Raw genomic sequence first — 24307 nt, forward strand, 5'->3', positions numbered from 1 at the left:
CACAGAACATACCCCAAAAGTGTAGACGAAAACAAAGCACTCCTCTCCCGTAAGCACAACTAAAACAACCCACAGATCTACCTAGTCCTGCAAGGGGGCTTTAAAATGGGATGTATTGGGAATTTATAATTTTCTTTGTTGTTTTTTGGGTTCTGAGGAAAGGAGGCATGTCCTCTTATAACTTTTGCTTAATATTTGTAAAATTTGAAGGCACCGGCCAGGGCTCCTAAACAATATCAATAGATATTTTACTTAAGAAATCAGAATACATAAGCATTCTCTAAGCATTCTCACCTAAAACTATTTTTCCTTGCGGACCTCGCAATGAGAACAGAGGGTACCATATATCTGCTTCATATCATTTCAAAAAAAAAAAACATATATCTGTTTCTTCACATTAAGGGATATTTTATTGATTAAAATACCAACATCCTGGATCATTAATCAGGAATAAGAGATAACCCCAGAAAAAAATAACATAAAATAGGTTACCTCACTTTGAACCAGCCAACTCGGTTCTAAGCAACTTGGCGGCAGCCACCATGTTTGTCAAAGCTGGTTTAACCTCAGTATACTTCCTAGTCTTCAATCCGCAGTCAGGATTAACCCAGAGAACATTCATTTCAAGGACTGCAAGCATCTTGTTAATGCGGTCTGCTACCTCATCGGTTGTTGGGATTCTGGGAGAGTGGATGTCATAAACCCCTGGCCCGATTCCAGCACCATATTTCACACCCTCACGGAATACCGACAGGAGCTTCTCATCGGACCTTGAGTTTTCAATGGTGATCACATCTGCGTCCATGTCAATGATGGAGTGGATGATATCGTTGAAGTTGGAATAGCACATGTGAGTATGGATCTGCATGTTAAACCGAAGCAGAAGTAACATTTGTTTCACAAATGCAATTATATGTTGGGGCATATGAATATCAAATCAAAATAGTTTAAAAGCTACGTTGCATCGGTACAGGAACTGAGTGTCGGTTTCGGCAAAACTCAAAGCAAGATTCGTGGATTCACCAAAATATTTTAATCAATTCTCAAATTATTATTTTTTAAGAAAATAAAAGGTTAAAACAAGTACTATATTGAAAATTTTAATCGAGTAAGTAAATATTATATGGGATTTGCTAGGGACCAAAGGCATTTCGCGGGCCACCTCAGATGAATTAAATGGACAAGACAAAAATCTGTTGAAAAGTGAGGTTATGTGGCTGCTCTCTCTTGCAACAGCCGGCCAGTGAAATGCCTTCTGCGATGGTCCCTAGCAAATCCCATATAATATTTTATTTTATATAAAAAAAAAACTTACTATTATGATGGATAACCTCAAGACAGGTGGTAGTGGGAAGGAAAAAGATAAAAGTAATCTAGAAGTGGTAATGAAATCCAAGACGGGTACTTCGTCCATTCAGAAGAATCCAAATAAGATGTTTAAAAGAAAATAGTGGCTAATAATTTTTACACGGTAAATTTTGTTTAACTAATGCAAGTATATATTGCAAAGCAGATGCACTGTCTGACCCATCATACTTCTCGCTGCACACTATCAGTACAGAGAAACCTGGCAGGGTCATCACAAATTTATGTGGGAAGCATTGCATTCTACCAAGGGCTTTAAATGCCGTGGTAGTTAGAGATGTCTTGGAGTATAAATACCTTATTCGACAAATGCTTCCACCAAAAGGAGATTACAAAGTCCGATTAATCAAGGAGATGGTAAACCTTTTAAACCTTTTTCTTTAGTAGAATTTGAGATTCCACCGGGCCAACATAGCAAGCTCTTAGTGAATTAGAATAAGGGGACCGCCTTAGAATCTATGATTTGTGGACACGGACACGAGCATTGTGTGTCGACACTAACACGGAGTGTTGGACACGGCAGACCCTCAAAAATTAGAAATGGGGACACTGCTAAAATAGAGAGTCTATATAATCATAATTTATCGATATGGATACCTGTGTGAAGTTTCGACACGGATAGAGTTGTCTGACATGGCAACATCTAAAAATCTAGAAATGGTGACACGCACATACACATAAAATTATTGATTACTACACAGATGTGTCAACATACCCACACTAACTCTAATACTCCTAGCAATACATTTAAAAGTGTACAAAGGAGTGTCGACACGAGTGGACACACGTGTCGTGTCGGACAAGGCAAGGCACGTGTGTCAGCAATAAATTCAAAGTGTCAAATAAATCATAGATTAGAATGCAATATGACCCAATGTAGTGGAAAACAGAAGCAGAAGAGCTTTAATCTTCGCATAAGATATGACAAAATTTGAAAATAGATCTTCAACTAGAATATGAAGCCTGAATCCCTAATAAGCTAAAGCTGAGATGCCCACATATGATTTTAAACACTAATACGTATTATATCAATATATAAAAATAAGAAATTGATATGGTAACCAAGAGTAAGACCCATGGGAGAAACCAACAATTAGAATACGCCATGTGTGCAAAAAAAAGATCACTTTTTTGGTGATTTTCTTAAAACATATGACCGGTTGTGCATCACAAGTGATGTGGTGGCAATAACCGAATTGTTCAATTTCCTGCTTGGTTGTAAAGCTGGTTTTTCTAGAATTACTCCCAAGAAAAAAAAAAAAAACAATGGGATATATATAACTATTTACTTGATCGAGTAGATAACTTATCTACTCCGTCGGCTTAAAATACAATGGGGGCCTAAATTGTTTGGGTGATGCAAACCATTCATTTGATGGGCCCTCACATAGATAGGGTGTGCCCAAAAATCAGATCCATACGATCATCCCAACCCTTCGATTTGCGGAGGTTAAAATGGACGGGTATAAACCTTCACAAATCTGTCCATTTTTTCCCTCCACAGTTCGAAGGGTTAGGATGATCCTAAGGAGCTGATTTTTTGGGAACACCATATCTATGTGAGGGCCAATCTAATGAATGCTTTGGATTATCCAAACAATGTGGGCTCACTGTGTTTCTGGCTGACGGAGTAGAAAAGTTATCTACTTGATCGTGTAGATACACCTCTCTCTCTCTCTCTCTCTCTCTCTCTCTCTCTCTCTCTCTCTCTCTCTCTCTCTCTCTCTCTCCATATATATATATAATATACACAGGGAAATGATAAATGCGCCCCTTTTCATCACTTGGGACACCCAGCTGCATTGTACGTAGCAATCAGTTCCGTTCATTCCTTCAAATGTGAAGTACATCAGCCCCTTTGCAATCATAGATACACCGTAGCTGGGTGTCCCAAGTGACGAAAAGGGGCGCATTTATCATTTCCATGTATGTATATATAGGAAAATGATATCAACACTCCACCGTTTTAATAAGATGCGCGAAAGCATCTTATCGTTTAGTATTTAAAGGGCTGTCAGAGGGGTATTACAGTTCTCAAAAAGCTCTTTCAAGCTCTTTAAATGCTAAACGACAACATAATTTGCACATGTTATTATAACACCGCAGTGCTGATATCATTTCCCTATATATAAGATAGATCTTAGAAACAATGGTAAATTGAGGTTTGTCGTGATTTGCATGTCAGCATGCACGTGACAACTGTGTCGAACATGGTGATTTTCTTTCAAAGCAGAGGAGTAACAGAACAAACCTGAGTGGTATCCTTCACATTACAGTTTGTTATCCGGAACGAATGAACAGCCCAGTCAAGGTAGAAGGCCTGCTCTGATTTTCGCAGAGGCAGACCTTCTCGCAGTGCAGCTTCATCGATCTGGATTACCTGGATATAAATCAGAAATTTCACTCATTTTAGATAAATTTTCAGAAATTGGAAGCAACGAACCTTCATGCTAGGTATAACAGTAAATTTTAGTGCTCAGACCATAAATTTTAGAACTACGAAGTGTGGATGGTCTTTGGAACATTATTCAGGAGGAATCTAATAAACACAACCAACTTCCCCAGAAGATTCTTCATTGAAAGAGTAAGGTAAACATGCTTTTGTTTCTTTTCCCTTACTCTCTTTTCAAAGCAGAAGCTGGGTGTTGCAATGCAATGAAAAGATTCGGCAGAATATATTAATGAGAAAATTACGTCTCTTCCTTTTTGGTACATAGTTGCTCAGGCAGCCTGACAACAATGACATGATCCCATTACCCCCCAATTACGTCTCTTCATTTTTTCCCCAATTGTTTTCCCTTCCTATCTTTTCAAAGCAGAAGCTTGGTGTTGCAATGCAATGAAAAGATTCAGAACAATATAATAATGACCAAATTACGTCTCATCCTTTTTGGTACATAGTTGCTCAGGCAGACCTGACAAGAGTGAGATAATCCCACGACAAACCCACCCCCCACCCCACCCCCGCCCCCCCACAATTACGTCTCTTCATTTTCATTTTTTCCCCTAATGTTCTCCCTTCCTATCTTTTCAAAGCAGATGCTTGGTGTTGCAATGCAATGAAAAGATTCAGAACAATATAATAATGACCAAATTACGTCTCATCCTTTTTGGTACATAGTTGCTCAGGCAGACCTGACAAGAGTGAGATAATCCCACGCCCCCCCCCCCCCCACGCACCGGGCAACAAAGAGGGCAGCCTACCACTAGAAATTACAGGTCTGACTCCACAGAACAGGTCACAAATAATGTGAGAAATAAGTCTCATTTAAATTTCTTGATTGCAGGAAAACCATAACTGATGCTTTATACTTGATAGATTTTCAATTGGAACTGAAAATTACATCCCAAAAAGTCTGAACACATCCCTAAAATATCAGAGAATTGTCATGAAATCCTTCCAAAGCTCGAAAAGAATGGTGAAAATTGAAGATACAACTCAGCATGTCTACATTTACAAATGTAAAGACATTATTACACGCCCAAATTTTGAAAGAAACTGACCTGAATCCCTGCTGCTTCCAAATCTTCAACCTCATCTTTTATTGCCAATGCAATTTGATAACAAGTTTCAAATCTAATGCCACACAACAATAAGGACTTCAGAGAACAGAAGAGTACATAGCCCGAACCTAAAATCACAAGAAATGCAAAAGACAACAAACCTAGGCTGGTCATTTCTCACAAACGACCAGTTGAGAATCGTGACAGGCCCAGTAAGCATTCCCTTCATTGGACGAGCTGTCATACTCTGAGCAGCAGTGGACCAAAAAACAGTCATGGGCTTGGGCCGGCTAACATCTCCATAGATGATTGGAGGTTTTACACAGCGGGAACCATATGACTGAACCCAGCCATTAACAGTGAAAGCAAAGCCCTTCAACTGTTCACCAAAATATTCCACCATGTCGTTCCTCTGCAGGAGTTCAGTCAGACTTGGTGAATCAGTGTCAAAGGTTTTCATGTAATTTACATGGAAAGAACTAATATCTTTATATATTTTATCGCTGTAGTTATAAACATGCTTACCTCGGGTTCTCCATGAACAAGAACATCAATATCCAGCTCTTCCTGTAACTTGACAACCTTACTGATTTCTTCCTTGATGGAATTCACATACTCGTCCTCAGAGATCCTGCCATGAAAGAAAAACTGAGTTCTTCATAAATGTATCATAACAGTCAGTAAATTTAACAATGATTAGAGTTACACGTTAACATATTTAAGATAAATTTAAGAGTAATAAAATATGACTTGTTTCTCATTTGACACAATAACTTACTTGTTTGCTTTGTACTCACGACGAACTCTCCTGAGATCCATAGTTTGAGGGAAAGACCCAATGGTAGTGGTTGGAAGAATGGGAAGATTCAGCTTCTTCTGCTGGGCATCGAGTCTGGCAGTCACTGGTGTGGCACGGCGGTGGTCTGAGACTCTCAAAGCAGATGCCTGCAGTTTAGAACATCGAGAGCTACAGATTGTTAAGATAAAGGAGGATAAAACCAAGGTTTTAAATGTCAGTTTCGGTGTTGGCTTCGGCCACAACCGAAATCAAAATTTCGGTGGAGATTTCGGTGTAAATCTAAAAATTTCGGTGAAAATATCAGTGTCGGTCTCGGCCGAAATCCGAAATTTCTACCGAAACTTCGGTATGTGGGATGAAATTTAAAACCATGGATAAAACTACCAAAGCTAGATGACTTCCCCACGTACTGTTTTTTGTACTGTTTCGTCATTCACCCGGGGAGATGATTTTCTTGAAGCTTGAGCAGCAGCATTGGCAGAGAGGAATGCCTGTAAAGGAAATATGTGATAAGAAAAATGGAATGGATTATGATCAGAAAATAATTTAGGAGATCGTGCATACCTCATCCTTCTCACCAGTCAATGCTTTTGCCAATGCATTCACCTCAAGTATTTTCTGTGCAGCAAAGGCCAGCCAGGACTTGATTTCACCGTCCAGCTTTGTTTCATTGATTAAATCAACGGCGGTGTGCAAAAGAGAACAAGAAGTAGAGACTACTAGCTTTTCTGCCAATGGGAAAAACAAAAGTTCAGAGATTTAGTAGGATAAGGGTAAACAACTAAAGGAGCAAAGTTGACAAGCATAATTGACATAAGTGAATAGAATATTTGCAAAGACAATATGTTACTTGACTGTTGATGAAAAAATATCAGAAATCTATGACAAAGGCCAAAATACTATGGTATGAAGAGCCCGATTATCTCGATAGAAAAAACAATAAAAAGTTATCCCCGTGATAATGAGAGCAACATTTAGTTAGTATCAGCAATTTTGTTGATTTTCTTGTGATGGATTTAGACACATCAAAACTATATGCAACTAACATCTACCATTCAAGTAAAAAAAAACTGAAATCTTGAGGATACCTTTGCCAACAATGCCCTCAATAGCTTTCAGAGTTTTGAGAGATGATGCAAGATCATTGGCCCAAATGTTCCGACCATCAACAACTCCAGCAAAGAAATACTTATTGGAAGGAAAGCCTAAGCTTTGGATCAACTCAAGGGTCTTCTCTCCACGCACCAGATCAAACCCAATTGCTGAGATGCCCTTCAATGTCGTGACAGTCCTGTAACCGAATCACCAAAGTAGGTCAAAAGAACAAAATGTGTGAAACTAAGAAACTGTAGAGGGTTAACGAAAGCCAACAGACTTGAATGCTTCAGCAGGGATATCAGCGAAATAGGTCTCAACAATGACATTCAAGCCAGATAAGGACTCTTCCAACTGTGCATAAGCATCTGTAAATGCTTTTAGCTGATGAGAGTCCAAATCCAGTACAAGTGTTGGCTCATCAAACTGTACCCATGCAGCCCCAGCGGCTTTCAACTCAGCCAAAACCTCCCTGTGTCAACGAGTAGAAATCAGTGGGAGATCAATCTACTAGACCCAACCAAATTCGTGGGACAAATTAAATCACAACAACTGGTTCCAAGAGGTCATAGCTTACTTGTAAACTGGAATTATCTTTCCAAGCAATGAAAGAAGTGAAAATGATTTCTCCACACCCTTTGCGGGCTTTGAAAGCAACAAGTAAGAAACAGGACCAACAAGAACTGGGACGGTCTCAATTCCAAGCTGAAGAAAATATCACACAGAGGAAGTTTGATTCAAAAAGCATTGTCAAATAGTGCAGCCTATTAGAAAAAAAATCATTTAAATCATATAGTGCAGCCTATTAGAAAAAAAAAATCATATAATTATATCAGTACCTCTTTTGCCTCCTTGTATTCAGTCACCGCCTTGTGGGAAGCATAGGAGAACTTGAGGTCAGGCCCGAGTTCAGGCACTATGTAATGGCTGGATCAGAGAATAACACAGTCCACATAAAAATGATCTGTCAACAAAGAATAACAGCAATACTGCACAAAAAATATTGATAACACACTAAAATGATAATATTTACATTACGCTATACCCACACCTTACCACAATATACTACTTAGTATTAGAAGGAACACAAGTGTACACCACACCATTGTGCATGTATACATCAACAACAAAACGGATCAACATGTAAGCATCCTATGTTGTAAGAGTAATAAAGCTTTTGGCATAAGGTTAGTGTCCTTACTAGTTGGTGTCAAACCATTTAGTCATTTCCATAGCAGGAAGAGTGGCATTCCCTCTCGCCATGGAGAAGTAAACATCGAACCCTATCTCACCTCTAGTCCAACCATATCTTGGGGGAACCGCCCCGAGCATAGCAGTGGTATCTAAGACCTGATCGTAGTATGAAAAAGTATTGCTGGGAATGAACTTGGTTCCTGCATCAGCCATTTGCTTCCAGATTGAAATGCGTAGGTCCTTCGCAACCTTTTGCAGCTCCTCAGCACTACTCTTTCTATCCCAAAACGATTCCAGAGCAAACTTTAGCTCTCTCTTTGGCCCCATACGAGGATATCCAACAATGTGAGAGGCCATGGTTCTTAAGTGACTGATTCGAAGAAAACTACAAACAAGCGGATATCAGAAGAAAATTTTGACAATGTTACAAAGTAAAAAAAGAACGGCTAAATGTATGACAATGTTATCAACTGAGACTATTCCAGACCATAGCCACAAATATGCATCTCGGGAACTTATCGGGAAGGATGTATCTTGGGATAAATTTTTTAGTTATTTTTGGGTTTACATTGAAAAAATGGAAAAAGTAAAATGAATAAAAATATAAATTTAGGAACAAAATTAGGACAACAAATAATATCATGAATGTATCTTCATATTTTTGTGACAAAAAAACAAAACACGAAGATATCTTGACAATTTTTTGAATTTTGGGAAAATTTAGGAATTTTATATTGTGTTATCAAATTTGCAATCAATGTTAAAAAAATATAAGAATTTGAATAATTAGTTCACCAAATTTCCATGAAGAAAAAAATATAATCAAGGGGATAGAAGACATAACAAATTTATGGTCCAAGCGAAACCTTCACAAAAGCACCAAAAATAGAATCAAGCGGATAGAAGACGTAACAAATTCACAGTTCAGGCAAAACCTTCACAGAAGCACCGTTAGATTGCCTAAAGAGCCCTAAAGAGTTAGTGTATTTGACAAACAGAAACATGGAACACAGCTTGAAATAATAAAAAAAGGATAAGAAAACTGTTTTTTTTTTTAAATGACGGGATAAGAAAACTGTATGCAGTAAGAATATTCTGGGAAGAAGGTGAAAAGAGCCAAAGACACAAACAAATTGAGTTCCAGAAACAACATCATTAAGTTTAAAGATCACGAGAACACAGAAGAAATAAAAAGAGACCATGATGAGATCTACACCATATTAGAACCAAACAAATGTCAAATGGAGAAAAATTGAAAGATTCACTTCACTAACTACATTTCCAAGCCAAAATTTTACAGAATATGAAACAACGAGGATAAATCAAGTCAAAAGCACGCTATCGAACTAAGATAAATCCACGAATAGTTACTCACTGAATAACATCATCAAAAGAAACGAACCTAATAAAAAGCACTAAGAAACGAACCTAACAAACCATTTAAATATAATATTAAAATCGAAAATCAAACCGAGATCAATAAAAATAAATGAGCACTAAGATAAAAGAAGGCATAGAAATGTAGCACAAGAGCCTCAGATCAATAACAAGCCCTAGAAACATGAAACGGTCATCCAGAGCATCAGATAGAGACACTAAACTGAAAATGAAAATGAAAATGAAAAATCAGGATGAAAACTGAGAATCTCACCTGGTCCGACGACGAGAAATGAGAAGGGGGCAAGAAGATAAGTAATGGAGTGAAGAAGCAGAAGAGAGGAGCGAAGGTTTTATCAAGAGCATTAGCAAATCGCAATCCCACCAACTCTTTTGTTTCTAAACGAAATGCTGAAAATGGAATTAGGTTTTGCTCTGGAAAATGATATCAGCACAACCGTTTTTTTAATAATTGCACAAATCCCTTTTAGTGAAAATATCCAAACATGGTTTTGCTGATATAATTTCCCTTTAATTTCAGTAGCCAAAATTAGGGAAGTGATATTTACTCCCCTTTTGATAATGGGCAGAACTCGCTTGTCCTTTCTTCTTTTAATTGGCTGCTTTTTTTTGGGTGAATGATCCGGTGTTTCATTGGTAAAAAGGCCGAGTGGTACAATACAATAAAACAAAGAAACATTTCCAAGAGAATAAAGAGATTAGCAGAGATAAAAGAAGAAGATCAGAAGGAAATCAAGCAGGAAGGAAATCTTATTGCTCCAAAGCCTCCAAATAAAAACCACGTGTTGACACCCATTTTAGGTCTTACCTGTCATAAATGAATGGATCATCAAGTGACCGTCCATGTGGAGTAGGTCAATTGAATTATGTGCCACGATGGCACTTAATGGACGAATAGGGAAACATGCTTAACATGAAAATGGAATAAAGAGACAGTTATTGAAAATATCCACTAAAGGACGTTCACCCTGAAGGAGACAATTGGTCAAAGGGGACTGAACCAGCATGATACTATCCGTTTGAATGGCTCAAAGATGTGGCATCTATGTTGCCAGTCGTGGGAACGTGGACGATGGCCACCTAAACTATGGAGGACGTGAAAATATGGTAACTCGTCATGGATAGTTATCAAAAAGTTTCCTTTCAAGCAGAACGTGCGGTAATGAAGAGCGGTTACCCTAATAAAGCTATATAAGAAGGCATCCGTCTCAAAGGAAGAGGTCCAGATCCAAAAATCCAAACATGTATTAGCTTTTTATACTTTCAGCACCTGTACATTTAACTTTTCACTTTTCAGTAGTTGTAGTTGTACTCGGATTAAGGAAGCAATGGATTGATCTTCCCCGGTGAGTGCTTCTTTAGTTCGTTTTATCACTCGCATTGGTGCTTGGTTTGTGCTTATTTTGTCTTTCGGTTTGAGTTTGATGGTTTGTCAATTCTGAGGGTCTTCCACGCGCCCGCGCATGTAGGCAACCCCCCTCTTTTTCTTGTTCTTTTTTTTGAATCTCTTATTTTTTTGAAAGGTAACAAAATTTTATTCCCAAACAGAAGAGCAAATATTTTTTTGGAAGAGAGGGGGGAGGGGGGGCAAGAGGTCCTCTAGTGACATGCCTATTACATTAGATGCCCAAATAGCGGGTTTTATCAACCCGTGTCATACATAGTAACACAGGTTTCCATGATGTCAACTCCAGCTTTCGCTAATTTATCAACCCTCGAGTTGGCAGCTCTATGTCAGTGGCATAGCGGGGGATGGATAACTCTTATTAGCTCGCGAACCTCATTCAATAAACTATGCCTTTCCATGGTTCGCTACAACGACTTGCTGCCCACGAAATTGCGTTTGAAGAGTCCCCTTCAACTAGCAATGGGCCCATATTGTTTTTGGCAAACCATTGGAGTCCAAATAGTAATGCTTTCGCCTCAGCTTCGTTGGCGTCGCAAATTCCAGCTGGTACCGAATAAGTCATAATAGTCCTTCCATCAACATCCCCAATGATACCTCCCATACCTGCCCGCCCCGGGTTGCGAAGCGAACTAGCGTCAAATTAAGTTTGTAGTGACCGTCAGGAGGTGGGGTCCATCTCTGCGTAATTTTTAACATGTCTTTCTTCTCCAGAATAATCGTGTTCCAATTCCACATTATATCCCCCACTGAACAGGGGATCCCCACCTTTGAGCACGACCAGGGACGGAGCAAGGGGGCAATTGCCCCCCTACCATTCAGGATTTTTTTGTTTTCGTAAGAAAGAGAGGTTTAAGCATTTCCAAATGAAAATCAGAAATGTTTTCCTCTTTTATAGGGTATACCAACCAAATTAATGCCTATCCTTTCAAAATTAATGCCCCCTCTCACGTTTCTCCATGACATGAGAGGGGTGGTTTTGCCATTTCAAGAAATGAAAAGAGCCAAAAATCAAGCAACCAGATTGCTATAGTGAGAATAGCCTATTTGTTAGAGAATCTCACCTTATATGAGATTTTATAATGTGTAAGCCGGTATTTGAAAAGATGATCCAAATCGTCCAATTAATTGAGGATCACACCTGATCTACAAGATTTTATATGGTGTAAGCTCAGATTTGAAAAAATTGAATTGTACGGGCCACACCACATGATGATCCAAACTAGGGGTGGCCAGAACCGAACCAGAACCGAAGAACCGAACCGGAACCGAACTCTAAAAAATATATTTTTGGTCCGGTTCAGTTCCACTGATGAAGAACCGAACTTATTCGGTTCGGTTCCGGGTCTAATGTTCTCGGTTCGGTTCCGGAACCGAAGAACCGAACTTTGAATATATATATATATATATATATATATATATATAATATTTTTATATTTCTATTATACATATACTTAATAATATAAATTACTTATAATATTAATAAGTAATAGTTAATACTATTATTATAATAAGAAAGTAACTTATATTATAACTTTAATTAAAGTTTTTATAAATTATAATTAATAATTAATAATTAGCCATTAGAACCGAAGAACCGGACCGGACCGAACCGATTATGTTCGGTCCGGTTCGGTTCGGTCCTACTGTGTACTACGGTTCGGTTCGGTTCTTACGGTTCATGGAACCGAGAACCGAAAAAAAAGGGACCGAGAACCGAACCGGTTGGCCACCCCTAATCCAAACTGTCCATTTGATGGGCCACAACTTAAATAGGTTGTGCCCAAAAATTCATTTCCATAGGATGATCCTAGCCCTCCCATCTATAGATGAACAACATATTATGGAAACCGCAATATATCGAAGGGTTAGGATCACCCTATGGAAGTGAATTTTTGGGCAACACCTATTTATGTTGCGACCCATCAAATGGACGCTTTGGATCGTCCTTATCCTCTGGTGTGGCACATACAATACTTTTTGAAAAAAACCGTGCTCACTAACACCATATAAAAATTCTCTACATATTTACTTATGAGATTTTATATGTTGTGTGCAAGTCCAGTATTTTTCAAAAGTACTACGGGCCCACTTCATAGGATGATCCAAACTATTCATTTGTGGGCCACGATACAATAGGCTGCACCCCGTAAAATAATCTCCATAGGATGATCCTAACCCTCCGATCTACAATGGGATGGCCGGCTATAGAACCATCTACATAGATCGGAGGGTTAGGATCATCCTATGGAGATGATTTATGTGGCGCAGCCTACTTACGGTGCGGACCAATAAATGAACTGTTTAAATCTTCATATGAAGTTGGCCCCATAGTACTGGAAGATGCTCAACTTTACCCACACACAACATATAAAATCTTGGAAATGAGGTGTAAATAGTGTGCGAGGTGTAAATTGTGGGCTCCACATATCAAACATCAAGTGTAAACTGGTGGGCCCCAACGTCCCATGTCAACCTTTGTTGGTATTTTTAAAATCAAAATTAAAGTTGAAAAGTCAAAGATACTTTTCCTTTGTATTTAAAATTTAGAGGGAAGATTCAAATTAAAGTTTCCCTCTCTTATATAGAAGGCAAAAGTCTTTTGCTTGAATGGGGACTTGAACCCAAGACCTCGATGTGTGTGTGAACATTGTGCTCTCTAACCCAGGGCAAAATAAATAGTCCAACATGGGAGCTTGAGAGAAATTTTCTCATCCATATAAGATGGAGATTTGGAGAAAGGCTTGAGCCTTCAAGGGGCTTTAGAATTTGTTGGGTCTTGGGCTTTTAGAAGAGCACAAGCCCATGTGTAAAAAACACACACTCGCGCGCGCGCGTCTCGCCTGGCCTGGCCTGGCCGTGGCCCGTGGTCCGGGTTTGGGTTTGGGTTTAAATGAAAAGGTTATTTTTATTGCAAAAAACCGTTTTGATTTTTACCCTTTGGTTTTGATATGGACACACCACCTTAATTGCAAATAACCGTTTAAAATCTCAACGGTCACAAAAATGACTGTTGGGAGGAAAAACATTACTGGCCTTTAAGGGTGTGTCTTAATGGTGGCTCTCCCCAACAGACACTTTCAGGTCTATAAAAGGGGACGAGACAGATTGTTTTAGACACAGAAAAAATACACAGACGTTTTTGCACTCAAGGTTTTCTGTTCTGCTTCCTCCTTCGTTCCGTTCTTTCTGAGCACAGTTCTATTGGTGATTCTGGGTGGACCAGTCAGCGAGTGCACGTGGACTGGGGCCAATTTCGGCTGTTTTATCTTGAAGCGTCGGTTCGCAAATCCCGGTTGCACCGGTAGGAGGCGGATACGATTCTTAAGGAGAGTGACCAGTAGCACGACTCAGCCTTATTCTTTTCAATCTAATTTCCAAAGGGTTTTCAACCAAACAGATAAGTTCTATTTTATTTTTGATTTCCAAACAGAAAGAGTTTTTCATTTCAAGTTGCAGATTTTTTGGGTTCGAATAAACCATAGATCAGATCCATTCTCTATAGAATTTCCAACAACCATTCTCTGCCTCCCTCCTTGAGCAAATTCCTTGCTCCGCCCCTGAGCATGACCGCATAATAATAGAGAGCTTAATATCTACTACAATGTGCTACCATGTTCTGGTACAATTCTGGAAAATGCTGGAATTTCGTTCCTTCCATACGTGCCATAGTATGGCATAAGGTAGTGACAGGCACATGGTTTGTCCGTGACATCCGATATGAGCTTCTATGACCTTCCCTCGAGTTGATAATTATCTTCGTGATACGATTGTGCAACGCCCATGAGATGCCAAAAAATTTGAACAGGGCCATCCAAATTCTTAAGGCGAAAGGGCATACCACAAACATATGATCCAATGTCTCAAAGTACGAACTGGTTTGCTATATGAAAGCCACGTCTCATCAGACGATCGCATGTGTTGTTTATACACCTTTGTACCACCGTCCAAGCGAATGCATTTACCCGGGGCGGTGCAACCTTCCCCTCTTTACCTTTTGAATTCCTCTCAATCTGCATGGATACGTAAGAAACGGCGTGCTTCCCGTCTAAACAGTCCTTTCCATCTGTGTGGAGGCAGTAGAACCCAAGGAAGAAGTTTTGTTCCCCTCTTCTTCTCAATCGCCCGAAATCTAATCCTAGGAGACGAAAAGGTTTCAGTCTTCAAAAACCCCATTCAAATTGCATTTATAACTCTTGCCTCGAGAAAGGCTGGCACGCCCACACCCATGCACACGCACACGCATACACACACACTCCGTAGCTTGAACACTCGAACCAAAGGAGGCTAGAACCGTCCGAACACCACACCGAGCTAAATTATACGCTGCCACGTTAGCGGATCTTCTAACATGTCGGTAATAGATCGATGAGGGTTCGACAATGTCTTGTATTTCATCAAAGAAAGAGGCAAACCGCCAAGGGCAGATATGAGACCCCCTCAACCAATGAATCACATTAAGGGATTCCCCTTCCATGACCAACGAATCACATTAAGGGATTCCCCTTCCACGACTACCATATCCAAATTTTCTTCCGCCAGCCACGAACCTTAATCCTTGGAGGACCACACGAACCTCCGCCTAATTTGAATAGAAATTCCCAATGGGACCTGCAAAAGCCTACCGAACCAAACATGAGTCATCTCTAAGGACACTCCCAATCCCCCCTAGCCAGGAATTTCCCAAGCCAGATCCATCAAAGTTAAGTTTCAAGAGGCACAATGTCAACGGTTCCCAAGGTTGCATAATCGAAGACCGAGCTTCTGAACTAATGCATACCTCCCTCCAACCATTCCGCAGATCAAAGGCCGAGACAAACTTGAAGCAAGAAATCACCTTAACCCATGAAATTGTAAGAGCGACACCTTCAAAACAAGATGAGAAGAAGCTATTACAATTCTCAAGACGCTTTCAGTAGCCAATTAAAGTTTCTTAATTGGTGGCTGGAAGCTTCTTGGGAGTTCTAATAGCTTCTGACGGCTGGATAAATAACAGAAGACAAGGTGAGTTCGGGCTATCATCAAAACATGGTAGAGCCAGCATGAGTAACCTTTTACTTTTTTTAAGAAAATTTAAAGCTACTTGTGTTGAGACTAGTATGTTTTAATGAGGCTGCAGATATTGGCATTGCCATGTTTTAATAATTGCACTAAATCACCTTGTATTTTCTTTCCTAATTGGCCTTTGAGCGCTTTTTGGGAATTGCTGATAGTTGGGTAAAATAATAAAAAAACAAGGTAAGTTAGTTCAATTATCAAAACATGGCAGTACCAATATTAGTAAGCATTTAATAATTGCGCAAACTCGGCTTGTCTTTTATCATTTAAACAGCCACAAAAGGTTATTACAGTCCTGAAAAGCCCCCGCCCATTAACACAGAAAAGACAATATGAGCTAGTGCAATTATAAAAACATGGTAGTGCCAATTTCAATAGCTAAAGATAAATATCAATTTTACTTTTTAAAGAAAAATAAATGGCTATTGATTTCCCACTACCATTTTTTATAATAAGACGAACTCACCGTGTCTTTGTTATTTAACCAGCTGTCAAAGGCAATTAAAAAAGAAAAGATGAGTTCAGTCCGTCCGATTATCAAAACAGCGTAGTGTCAATATGAGTGGCCAGAATAAAAGAGTGAAATGACGAAATCGTCCATTAGCAAAAGAGAAGAAAAAAAGAAAAGAAAAAGGAAATGATATCCAACCACACAACCCCCCCCTCCGGCGAACCCGAAGAAGCTAAACAGATAAAATCCCTCCCTTTAATGGTTTCTGTGAGAATGGTTCTCTCTTGAGGATAAATTCACCTCATCTAACGTTTTTCTTTGCCTTTAAAACTTAACGAATAACATTTAGGGGGCGGAGGGGAGGATTATGAGATGAGTGTTTAGTTGTGAATAACGTTGCAACTTGGTGAGCCACATCAACCTGAAAATACGGGTTAGGAAATCATGGGGCTTGGGTTGAGTCAGTTTTCAGGATGAAAAATCAGAACAAATCTCGAGTTGGGTTAAAGTAAGATTGATTGTTATTCCAAAAATAATTCGGTAGCATTGTTTTATCAAATCATCAATAGTTAACTTAAAATACATAACTTTTTTTAGGGGGTGGTAGAGGCAAGGGCTCCTTTGCATGAAGAGCCGAAAAAGGAGCCGGAAAAGGGCCCTTGATTGTATCCACGTCATTTTTAGTTACTTTTTAAAATCAGTTGAGAAAGTAAAATCAATTAAACTTAATGACGTGGATCCAATCAAGGACCCTTTTCTGTCTCTTTATGCAGGAGCACCCTTGCCTCTATCATTCCTCTTTTTTCTAAAGTAAGGATAATGTGTTGAGTTAGAAGCAAAGATTTACCAATACAAAATCTTTTTTGCATTCTAAAGACTGAAGAAGGGGAAAAAAGGGGGGAAAAATACTTGAAAAGAAAATTTCCTGGGTCGGGTTGGGTTTAAAAAGAAAAAAACATGAAACCCAAACAAACCCGAGATAGTTATTGTATAGTATATTTCCATTTCAAAAAAAAGTTATTGTATAGTATATTTTGAAGCAAGATTGAATGTTATTCTAAAAATAGTTCAGCCACTATTTTCAAAAACAAAATTTCATCAGTAGTCAAAATAACTATTATTTTTTAGAAAAAGTGTTGGCCTGAGCGAAGGCCGAAATGTTGTTGTCATCCTAATTGAGAGCGACGGTGTAGCAATTTCTAATTAATTTTGGAGAACACTTCTGTAAAAAAATGTGACCTGACCACAGAAACTATACCGGGTAGGCTTGGGTTTATGAATCTAGTGTTTTCCCATAAAAAAAAGACACAACCCGACCCAAGATAATTTCATGAGTAGTGTAGGGTTTAGGATAACCCGATCAGCCAGACCTGAGTTGGGTTGCAACCCTTGTTGTGAAGGAAATTGGGATGCAAATAAAAAGGTGCAATGATTAAAATTTTGGTGCCATTATAAAAAAAAAAGGGAGCTGGTCTTTGGTTGTGCATAAGGTCACTTTTTCTATCGTTATTTTTAGGTCCTACACGAGACATAAGGAGGAATGTACTTGGAAGTGCCATAGATCTTGGAAAACATCCTAAGATGTCCCACATAGACTTAAGTCCTGTTCCGCATGGACGTCATATATATGAGTAAGATAAAGGACTACGAAAATTAATAGTTAGGGTCATCCCATCAAGGTATTCTCAAGAGTTTACTGTTAAGGTTTTCTTTTGGAGCAATGAATATGTACATATAACTAGGGTTGCAACAAAGGTTGAGTTTTAGGAATTAGGGTTGAGCTTTTACATTAAAATCGGGTCGGGTTCGGGTTTGTTCTAATTCATTTTTTAGCAAAAGATCAATCCGGCCCGACCCCAGTTGCACCCCTACATGTAACTTAGGTTGCAGTCTCCGTCTAGTAAGTGTCTTTTTTAAGGCATAAAAGTGACTTCTTTAAGTATTTTTCATAGTAAAAATGCCTATTATATTTCATTGAAGAAATGATTAGTAGATCCCAAGCATATGTTTTTCCAGAAGGATAATAATAATACAAAAAGTGAACAGAAAAAAGGGTGAGCAAAAAAGAGGCCTAAAACGGCGTATTAGTAAAGTGTGATAATATAGTGTGTGTGGATTTTAAACTCATCAACATTTGTATGTAAACAGATTAAAATACCATTTTTTCTTACAAAAAAAAAAGTCATTTCTCCTCCATTCATTATCAATTTCTCCTCTCTCTCTTTCTCTCTCTCTCCTATTCACTATTTTTTTTATGACATAGGGTATCCCCACTCCAATTTTAGGGAGGGGCTATTCTCTATGGATGCACGCATTCACCTGTGTGAACACCAAAAATTTTGATACCCAAAATATCCAGACTTAAATTTTCGTCCACCCTTCTAAAGGGAGAGCATTTTTTGTCTTTCGAGTCCTAATAGGGTTAGGACTTTTAATTGAAAACTATAAATATATCATTTAGGGCCCGTTTGGATACCTCTTGGATTTGGATTTGAAGGTGAATTTGGATTTTTAAATCCAAATTCGGTGTTTGGCAAGCCTTTATGACCTCTGGATTTGGATTTGAGTGAAATCCACAAGATTTACAAATTCCTCATGTTAATGTAATTTTTTAGATTTATAAATCCTTTCTGCGAGAGGTTATTTATAAATCTAAATGTGACCCGTAAGGGGTTAAAATGACCAAAATATACCAAAGAAGTGTTAAATGACTAAAGTACCCACATGACATTAAAAATGATCAAAATACGTCGTATTAGGTAAAATGACTAGAAAAACCCTGGATTAGGCAAAATGACCGAAATACCCTTATACCAAGTAAAAATGAAAAAACTACCCCGAGTCGTGCAAAATGACTAAAATACCCTTATGACATAAAAATGATCAAAATAACCTCATATAGGGTAAAATGACTAGAATACCCCAAGATTATGGAAGATTACTGAAATACCCCTATATCAAGTAAAAATGACCCATGGATAATAAAAAATGAGTAAAATGACTAAAAATACCCTCATGAGATAAAAATGATAAAAATATGTCATATTAGGTAAAATGACTAGAATACCCTCGGGTGAGGCAAAATGACTGAAATACCCCTATGCCAGGTAAAAATGAAAAAATACCCCTGAGTCGTGCAAATGACTAAAATACTCGTATGACATAAAAATGATCAAAATAACCTCATATAGGGTAAAATGACTAGAATACCCGAAGATCATAAAAATTACTGAAATACCCCTATATCAAGTAAAAATGACCCATGGCTCATGAAAAATGACTAAAAATACCCTCATGAGATAAAAAAGATAAAAATACGCCATATTAGGTAAAATGACTAGGATACCCCCGGGTCATGCAAAATGACCGAAATACGCCTATACTAGGTGAAAATGACCAAGCACCCCGAGTCATGGAAAATGACTAAAACACCCTTATGACATAAAAAATGATCAAACCAGCCCCATATAGGGTAAAATGACTAGAATACCCCTGGATAATGGAAAATGGCTGAAATGGCGCTATATCAAGTATTTTAGGGCTTTTTTGTTTTGTTAGATTTCAAATTCAAATCCAAAGAGCATCCAAACAAGAAAAAAATAATTTAGATTTGAAATCCAAATCTAAACGTGGTCATCCAAACGGCATTATTTATAAATTTGTGAATTTTAAAATTCTGGATTTTGAATCCATAGATTTTTGAAATCTAAATTCACCTCCAAATCCAAATCCAAGGGGTATCCAAATGGGCCCTTAGGGATTATACAAAATATAAATCAGCCCTAATCGTTTCTGCGGCCTAAAAGAGAGAGATATTCGTGTGAACGACCTCGGAGAATTAACCGCGGAACCTTCCTCTGCAAATTCGGGTAAGATCTATGTTTATAATTTGTATGTATGATAAAAGAAAAATAAAACAAGGAATTAGTATGCTGTGAATAAGACTAAAGTATTAGAATTCTGCATTATAATCTAAGGGATGAATCTATAGATCCCTAAGCGATTAAGAACTCGGATAGAACCCTAAGAATTGAGTTTTGGAATTGTGCCATAAAAGCTTAGATTAATTTTGGTAATTAGATCTAAGGATTTTTGTTGGTATTTTACAAAGTTCTATTGTTTATAAAAAGAAGCCACTTTGTTTTGGAAAATGGGTTTGCTCACTTCCTTCACAAAAGTGAATACTCCCGTATTGGAAAGTGAAGAAAAGCTTCATGTGTTTATGTAGCTTTTCAATTCCTTAGCTTTGTGAATGAGAAGAGGAGAAAGGGGGCCTGCGCATGAGCCACCAAGCGGACCCGGTGTGCTTTTGGCTATACCACACACGCGCCGCCCCGCCCGGCGTGGCTTGGCCGGCCGCGCGTGTGAGCAAAGGTTTTTACATCCCCTACATTTTAATTTTGGTTTCTGTCCGTTTAACTTCACTGTTACCTTCGCAGTTTAAGCCGGCATACCTGAAGTAAGCCGACTTACTGGAACGCCATTAACTGGGTAAATAACGGCGCAGTTCTTGAGTAAGCCACCGGCGTACCTGAATAGCTCCAGCGTACCTAAGCGTTGTGACTGTTGGGGAAGTGTCTCTTTGCATCTGTAACGCTTTCTAACGGCTCTTTTCTCTTAAAAAGATGTCTTTACTCCATTAAAAGATGTGTTGAATGGACATGTTTGGCTTTATAAAAGAAGATGTTCTCTTTGTTTTTTCAACACAACAACAGAACGAAAAACTAATGTTTTCTTCTTGCTTTTCTACTTTACTATAAACAATATTTTCTTTCTTCCTCTGTTTATTTTACATATTTTGTTGGGCTACTGGAGTGCTCGTGTGGTTCAAATCTCTGAGATCGTGCAGTTCTTAGAGATCAACGGTGCGTCGAGCTATTGTATCCCGAGGGTGATTGCGGCCAGTAATCTGCTGCATCGGAATTAGTTTCCGCAGAGGCGCAAATTCACCTTAAAGAGAGCGATAAAGTCCGTACCTCATCTCGCCGCATCGAAAAATGTTTCACTAACATCGTTTGTTTGATTGTTTCTGTTTCTCAACAGAAGTCTAGTAAACTGTATTATTCCCTAAATTCTCAACAATTTTAAGGTGAATTTTGTTATCTCTATATAATATGGCATCACGCGATGAAGTTTTATCAGATTCCTCCAATCCAAATAAACCTTTTCGTTTTAACAGTGCAAACTTTAAGAGATGGAAGAATAAGATGTTATTTTATCTATCCACGAAAAAGGTAGCCGATGTATTAACTGAAGCAAAGATATGGAGATCGGAACTGGAACCTACTCGTTCGGTCTTGAAAAAACAGTGGAAAGAATCTGGTTTTCTGTGTCAAAATTTTATCTTAAATAGCCATTCCGATGAATTGTATGATTTCTATAGTGACTCTCAAGATTCTAAGTCACTTTGGGAAGCATTACAAAAAAAATATGACACGGAAGAAGCGGGTTAAAAGAAGAATGATGTTAGCAAATACTTTAGATTTAACATGGTGGATGAAATGATTGTTATATCACAAACCCATGAGTTGTAGAAATTGGTCCATGACATTCTTGTTGAAGGAATGATCATTAGTGAACAATTTCAAGTGGCTGCTGTGATTGACAAGTTGCCTCCTTCGTAGAAAGATTTTAGAAACTCTCATTTACATAAATCTAAAGACCTCTCTATGGAAAGTCTTCTTGTCCGTTTGAGGATTGAAGAAGAGAATCGTAACCAGGATAAGAAAGAGGAAAATATTAGTAATGTAAATGCTATTTCTGTTTTCCAAAGCCCAAACCAGAAACCGCAAGTGAATTTGAAGACTAAGAAGAAGTCGATGAAGAGGAAACAGAACCAAAACCAAGGTACGAATAAAAGTCAGAACTAGAACCCCAAAAAGAATACTGATTATTCTAAAGTTGTGTGTTACAACTGTGGGTTGAAAGGTCATATTTTTCGGATGTGTCGGCAAAAGAAAGGTGCACAAGTCCCTCAGGCCAATGTGACTAAAGAGCCACTTGTGGCTATGATCACTGAGGTGAATGTCGTTGGCGGGTCTGATGGGTGGTGGGCTGACACATGGGCTTCTCGTCATGTGTGTTATGACAGAAGTTGGTTCAAGACTTATGCACCTGTTGAAAGTGGTAATAAGGTGTTGTTGGGAGACTCTCACACCACTGAGGTACTCGGAACTGGGGATGCTGAACTCCGATTCACTTCTGGGCGGAAAGTGCTGCTGAAGGATGTTCTTCATACTCCTGAAATGAGGAAGAACTTAGTTTCTGGATTTCTGTTAAATAAGGTTGGATTTAAACAAACCATTGAATATGATCAGTACATTGTAACCAAGCATGGATCCTTTGTTGGGAAATGATATGCTTGTGATGGGATGTTTAAATTGAATGTTGAAATGAATGCAATTTTTTCTTCTGCTTATATGCTTGATTGTGTGAATTCATGGCATGCTAGATTATGTCACATATATAAGAAATTTGTGTATGGTATGAGTACACTTGGTTTAATCTCAAAAGTAAAGTTAGAATATTTTTAAAAATGTGAGACTTATAGTATCGCTAAAATAACTAGAAAGCCTTTCAAAAGTGTTGAAAGCAATTCAGAGTTATTAGAGCTAGTCCATACTGATATATGTGAGTTAGAGATGGTATCTTAACCCGTAGTGCTAAAAGATACTTCATAACTTTCAAAGATGATTTTTCTAAATATTCAATTATTTATTGATAGAGCAAAAGAGTGAAGCTTTGAAAATGTTTAAGGAATATTTGTTAGAAGTTGAGAATCAGTTTCACATGAAAATCAAGAGACTTAGAAGTGATAGACGTGGTGAGTATGAATCACTAGAGTTTACTAATTTTGTGAAATATTTAGGGATTATACATGAAATTACGGCTCCTTATTCCCCCGTCTCAAATGGGGTTGCAGAAAGAAAGAATAGAACATTAGTTGAACTTACAAATGCTAAATTTAGGAGCACCTTCTAACCTATGAGGTGAAGCAATTCTAACTTCGAACTATGTTCTTAATAGAATCCCAAACTTTAAAACTAAAGTGTCACCACTTGAATTATGGAAAAACAGGAAACCTAATGTAAGTTACTCTAGAGTATGGGGTTGTTTAGCCTATGTGAGACTTCCTGATCTTAAAAGACATAAACTAGGAAGTAGAGCTATATAATGTGTTTTTATGGTTTATTCTTTAACAAGTAAAACATATAGGTTCCTTGACCTAAAAAATAATGTAATTGTTGAATCAATAGATGCTGATTTTTTTAGGACAGATTTCCTTTTAAATCTAGACATAGTGGGGGTACCAAAACTATTGTAGATAATGGGGGTACTAAACATGGTTTAGATGAACACACTGAAGTTGAACCAAGGCGAAGTAAGAGGGATAGAATAGCCAAAGATTTTGGCCCTAACTTCTATGCATTTACCTTAGAGGGAGATCCGTCTTCCTTAGAGGAAGCTTTATCCTCTTCGGATGCTGATTTTTGGAGAGAAGCCATCAATGATGAGATGGAATCTTTAATGTCTAACCAAACATGGAAATTGATAGACTTGCCTCCAGGATGTAAAATTATTAGTTGTAAATGGGTTCTTAGAAGAAAACTAAAACTAGATAGAACCATAGATAAGTTTAAAGCAAGGCTTGTAGGTAAAGGCTTTAAATAAAAAGAGAACACAGATTTCCTTGACACTTACTCTCTAGTTACAAGAATCACATCTATCGGAGTCTTGATTCAGTAGCATCCATCCATAACCTTGTTATACATCAAATGGATGTAAAGACTGCATTTCTAAATGGTAGTTTAGAAGAGGAGATCTATATGGATCCACCTAATGGTTTTATTGCCTTTGATCAAGAAAACAAAGTGTGTAAATTGTTGAAATCACTTTTTGGTCTTAAACAAGCACCTAAACAATGGCATAAGAAATTTGATAGTGTTGTGATATCGAATGGGTTTAAGATAAATGAAAGTGATAAGTGCATTTACTATAAGTATTTTGATTCATGTTGTGTTATCATTTGCTTGTATGT

General features: G+C 38.1%; 1 protein-coding gene across 1 annotated transcript; it reads right to left on the reverse strand.

Moving 5' to 3' along the window:
* Positions 1–338: 338 nt before the first annotated feature.
* LOC143887602 (5-methyltetrahydropteroyltriglutamate--homocysteine methyltransferase 2-like) lies at positions 339–9761 on the reverse strand. The gene is made up of 14 exons (XM_077391700.1): positions 9609–9761; positions 7965–8342; positions 7603–7690; positions 7341–7468; positions 7044–7235; positions 6757–6959; positions 6233–6396; positions 6079–6159; positions 5648–5814; positions 5395–5500; positions 5031–5281; positions 4870–4942; positions 3617–3745; positions 339–862 (listed from the first exon to the last, which is right to left on the reverse strand). The coding sequence occupies exons 1-14, from the start codon at positions 9698–9700 to the stop codon at positions 494–496; spliced, it is 2421 nt and encodes an 806-aa protein (XP_077247815.1). The 5' UTR covers positions 9701–9761; the 3' UTR covers positions 339–493.
* Between the last annotated feature and the right edge of the window lie 14546 nt (positions 9762–24307).

Source organism: Tasmannia lanceolata, unplaced genomic scaffold (genome assembly GCF_043159265.1).
Source record: "Tasmannia lanceolata isolate RefF3 unplaced genomic scaffold, GAP_Taslan_0.1 ptg000012l, whole genome shotgun sequence".
NCBI lineage: Eukaryota > Viridiplantae > Streptophyta > Magnoliopsida > Canellales > Winteraceae > Tasmannia > Tasmannia lanceolata.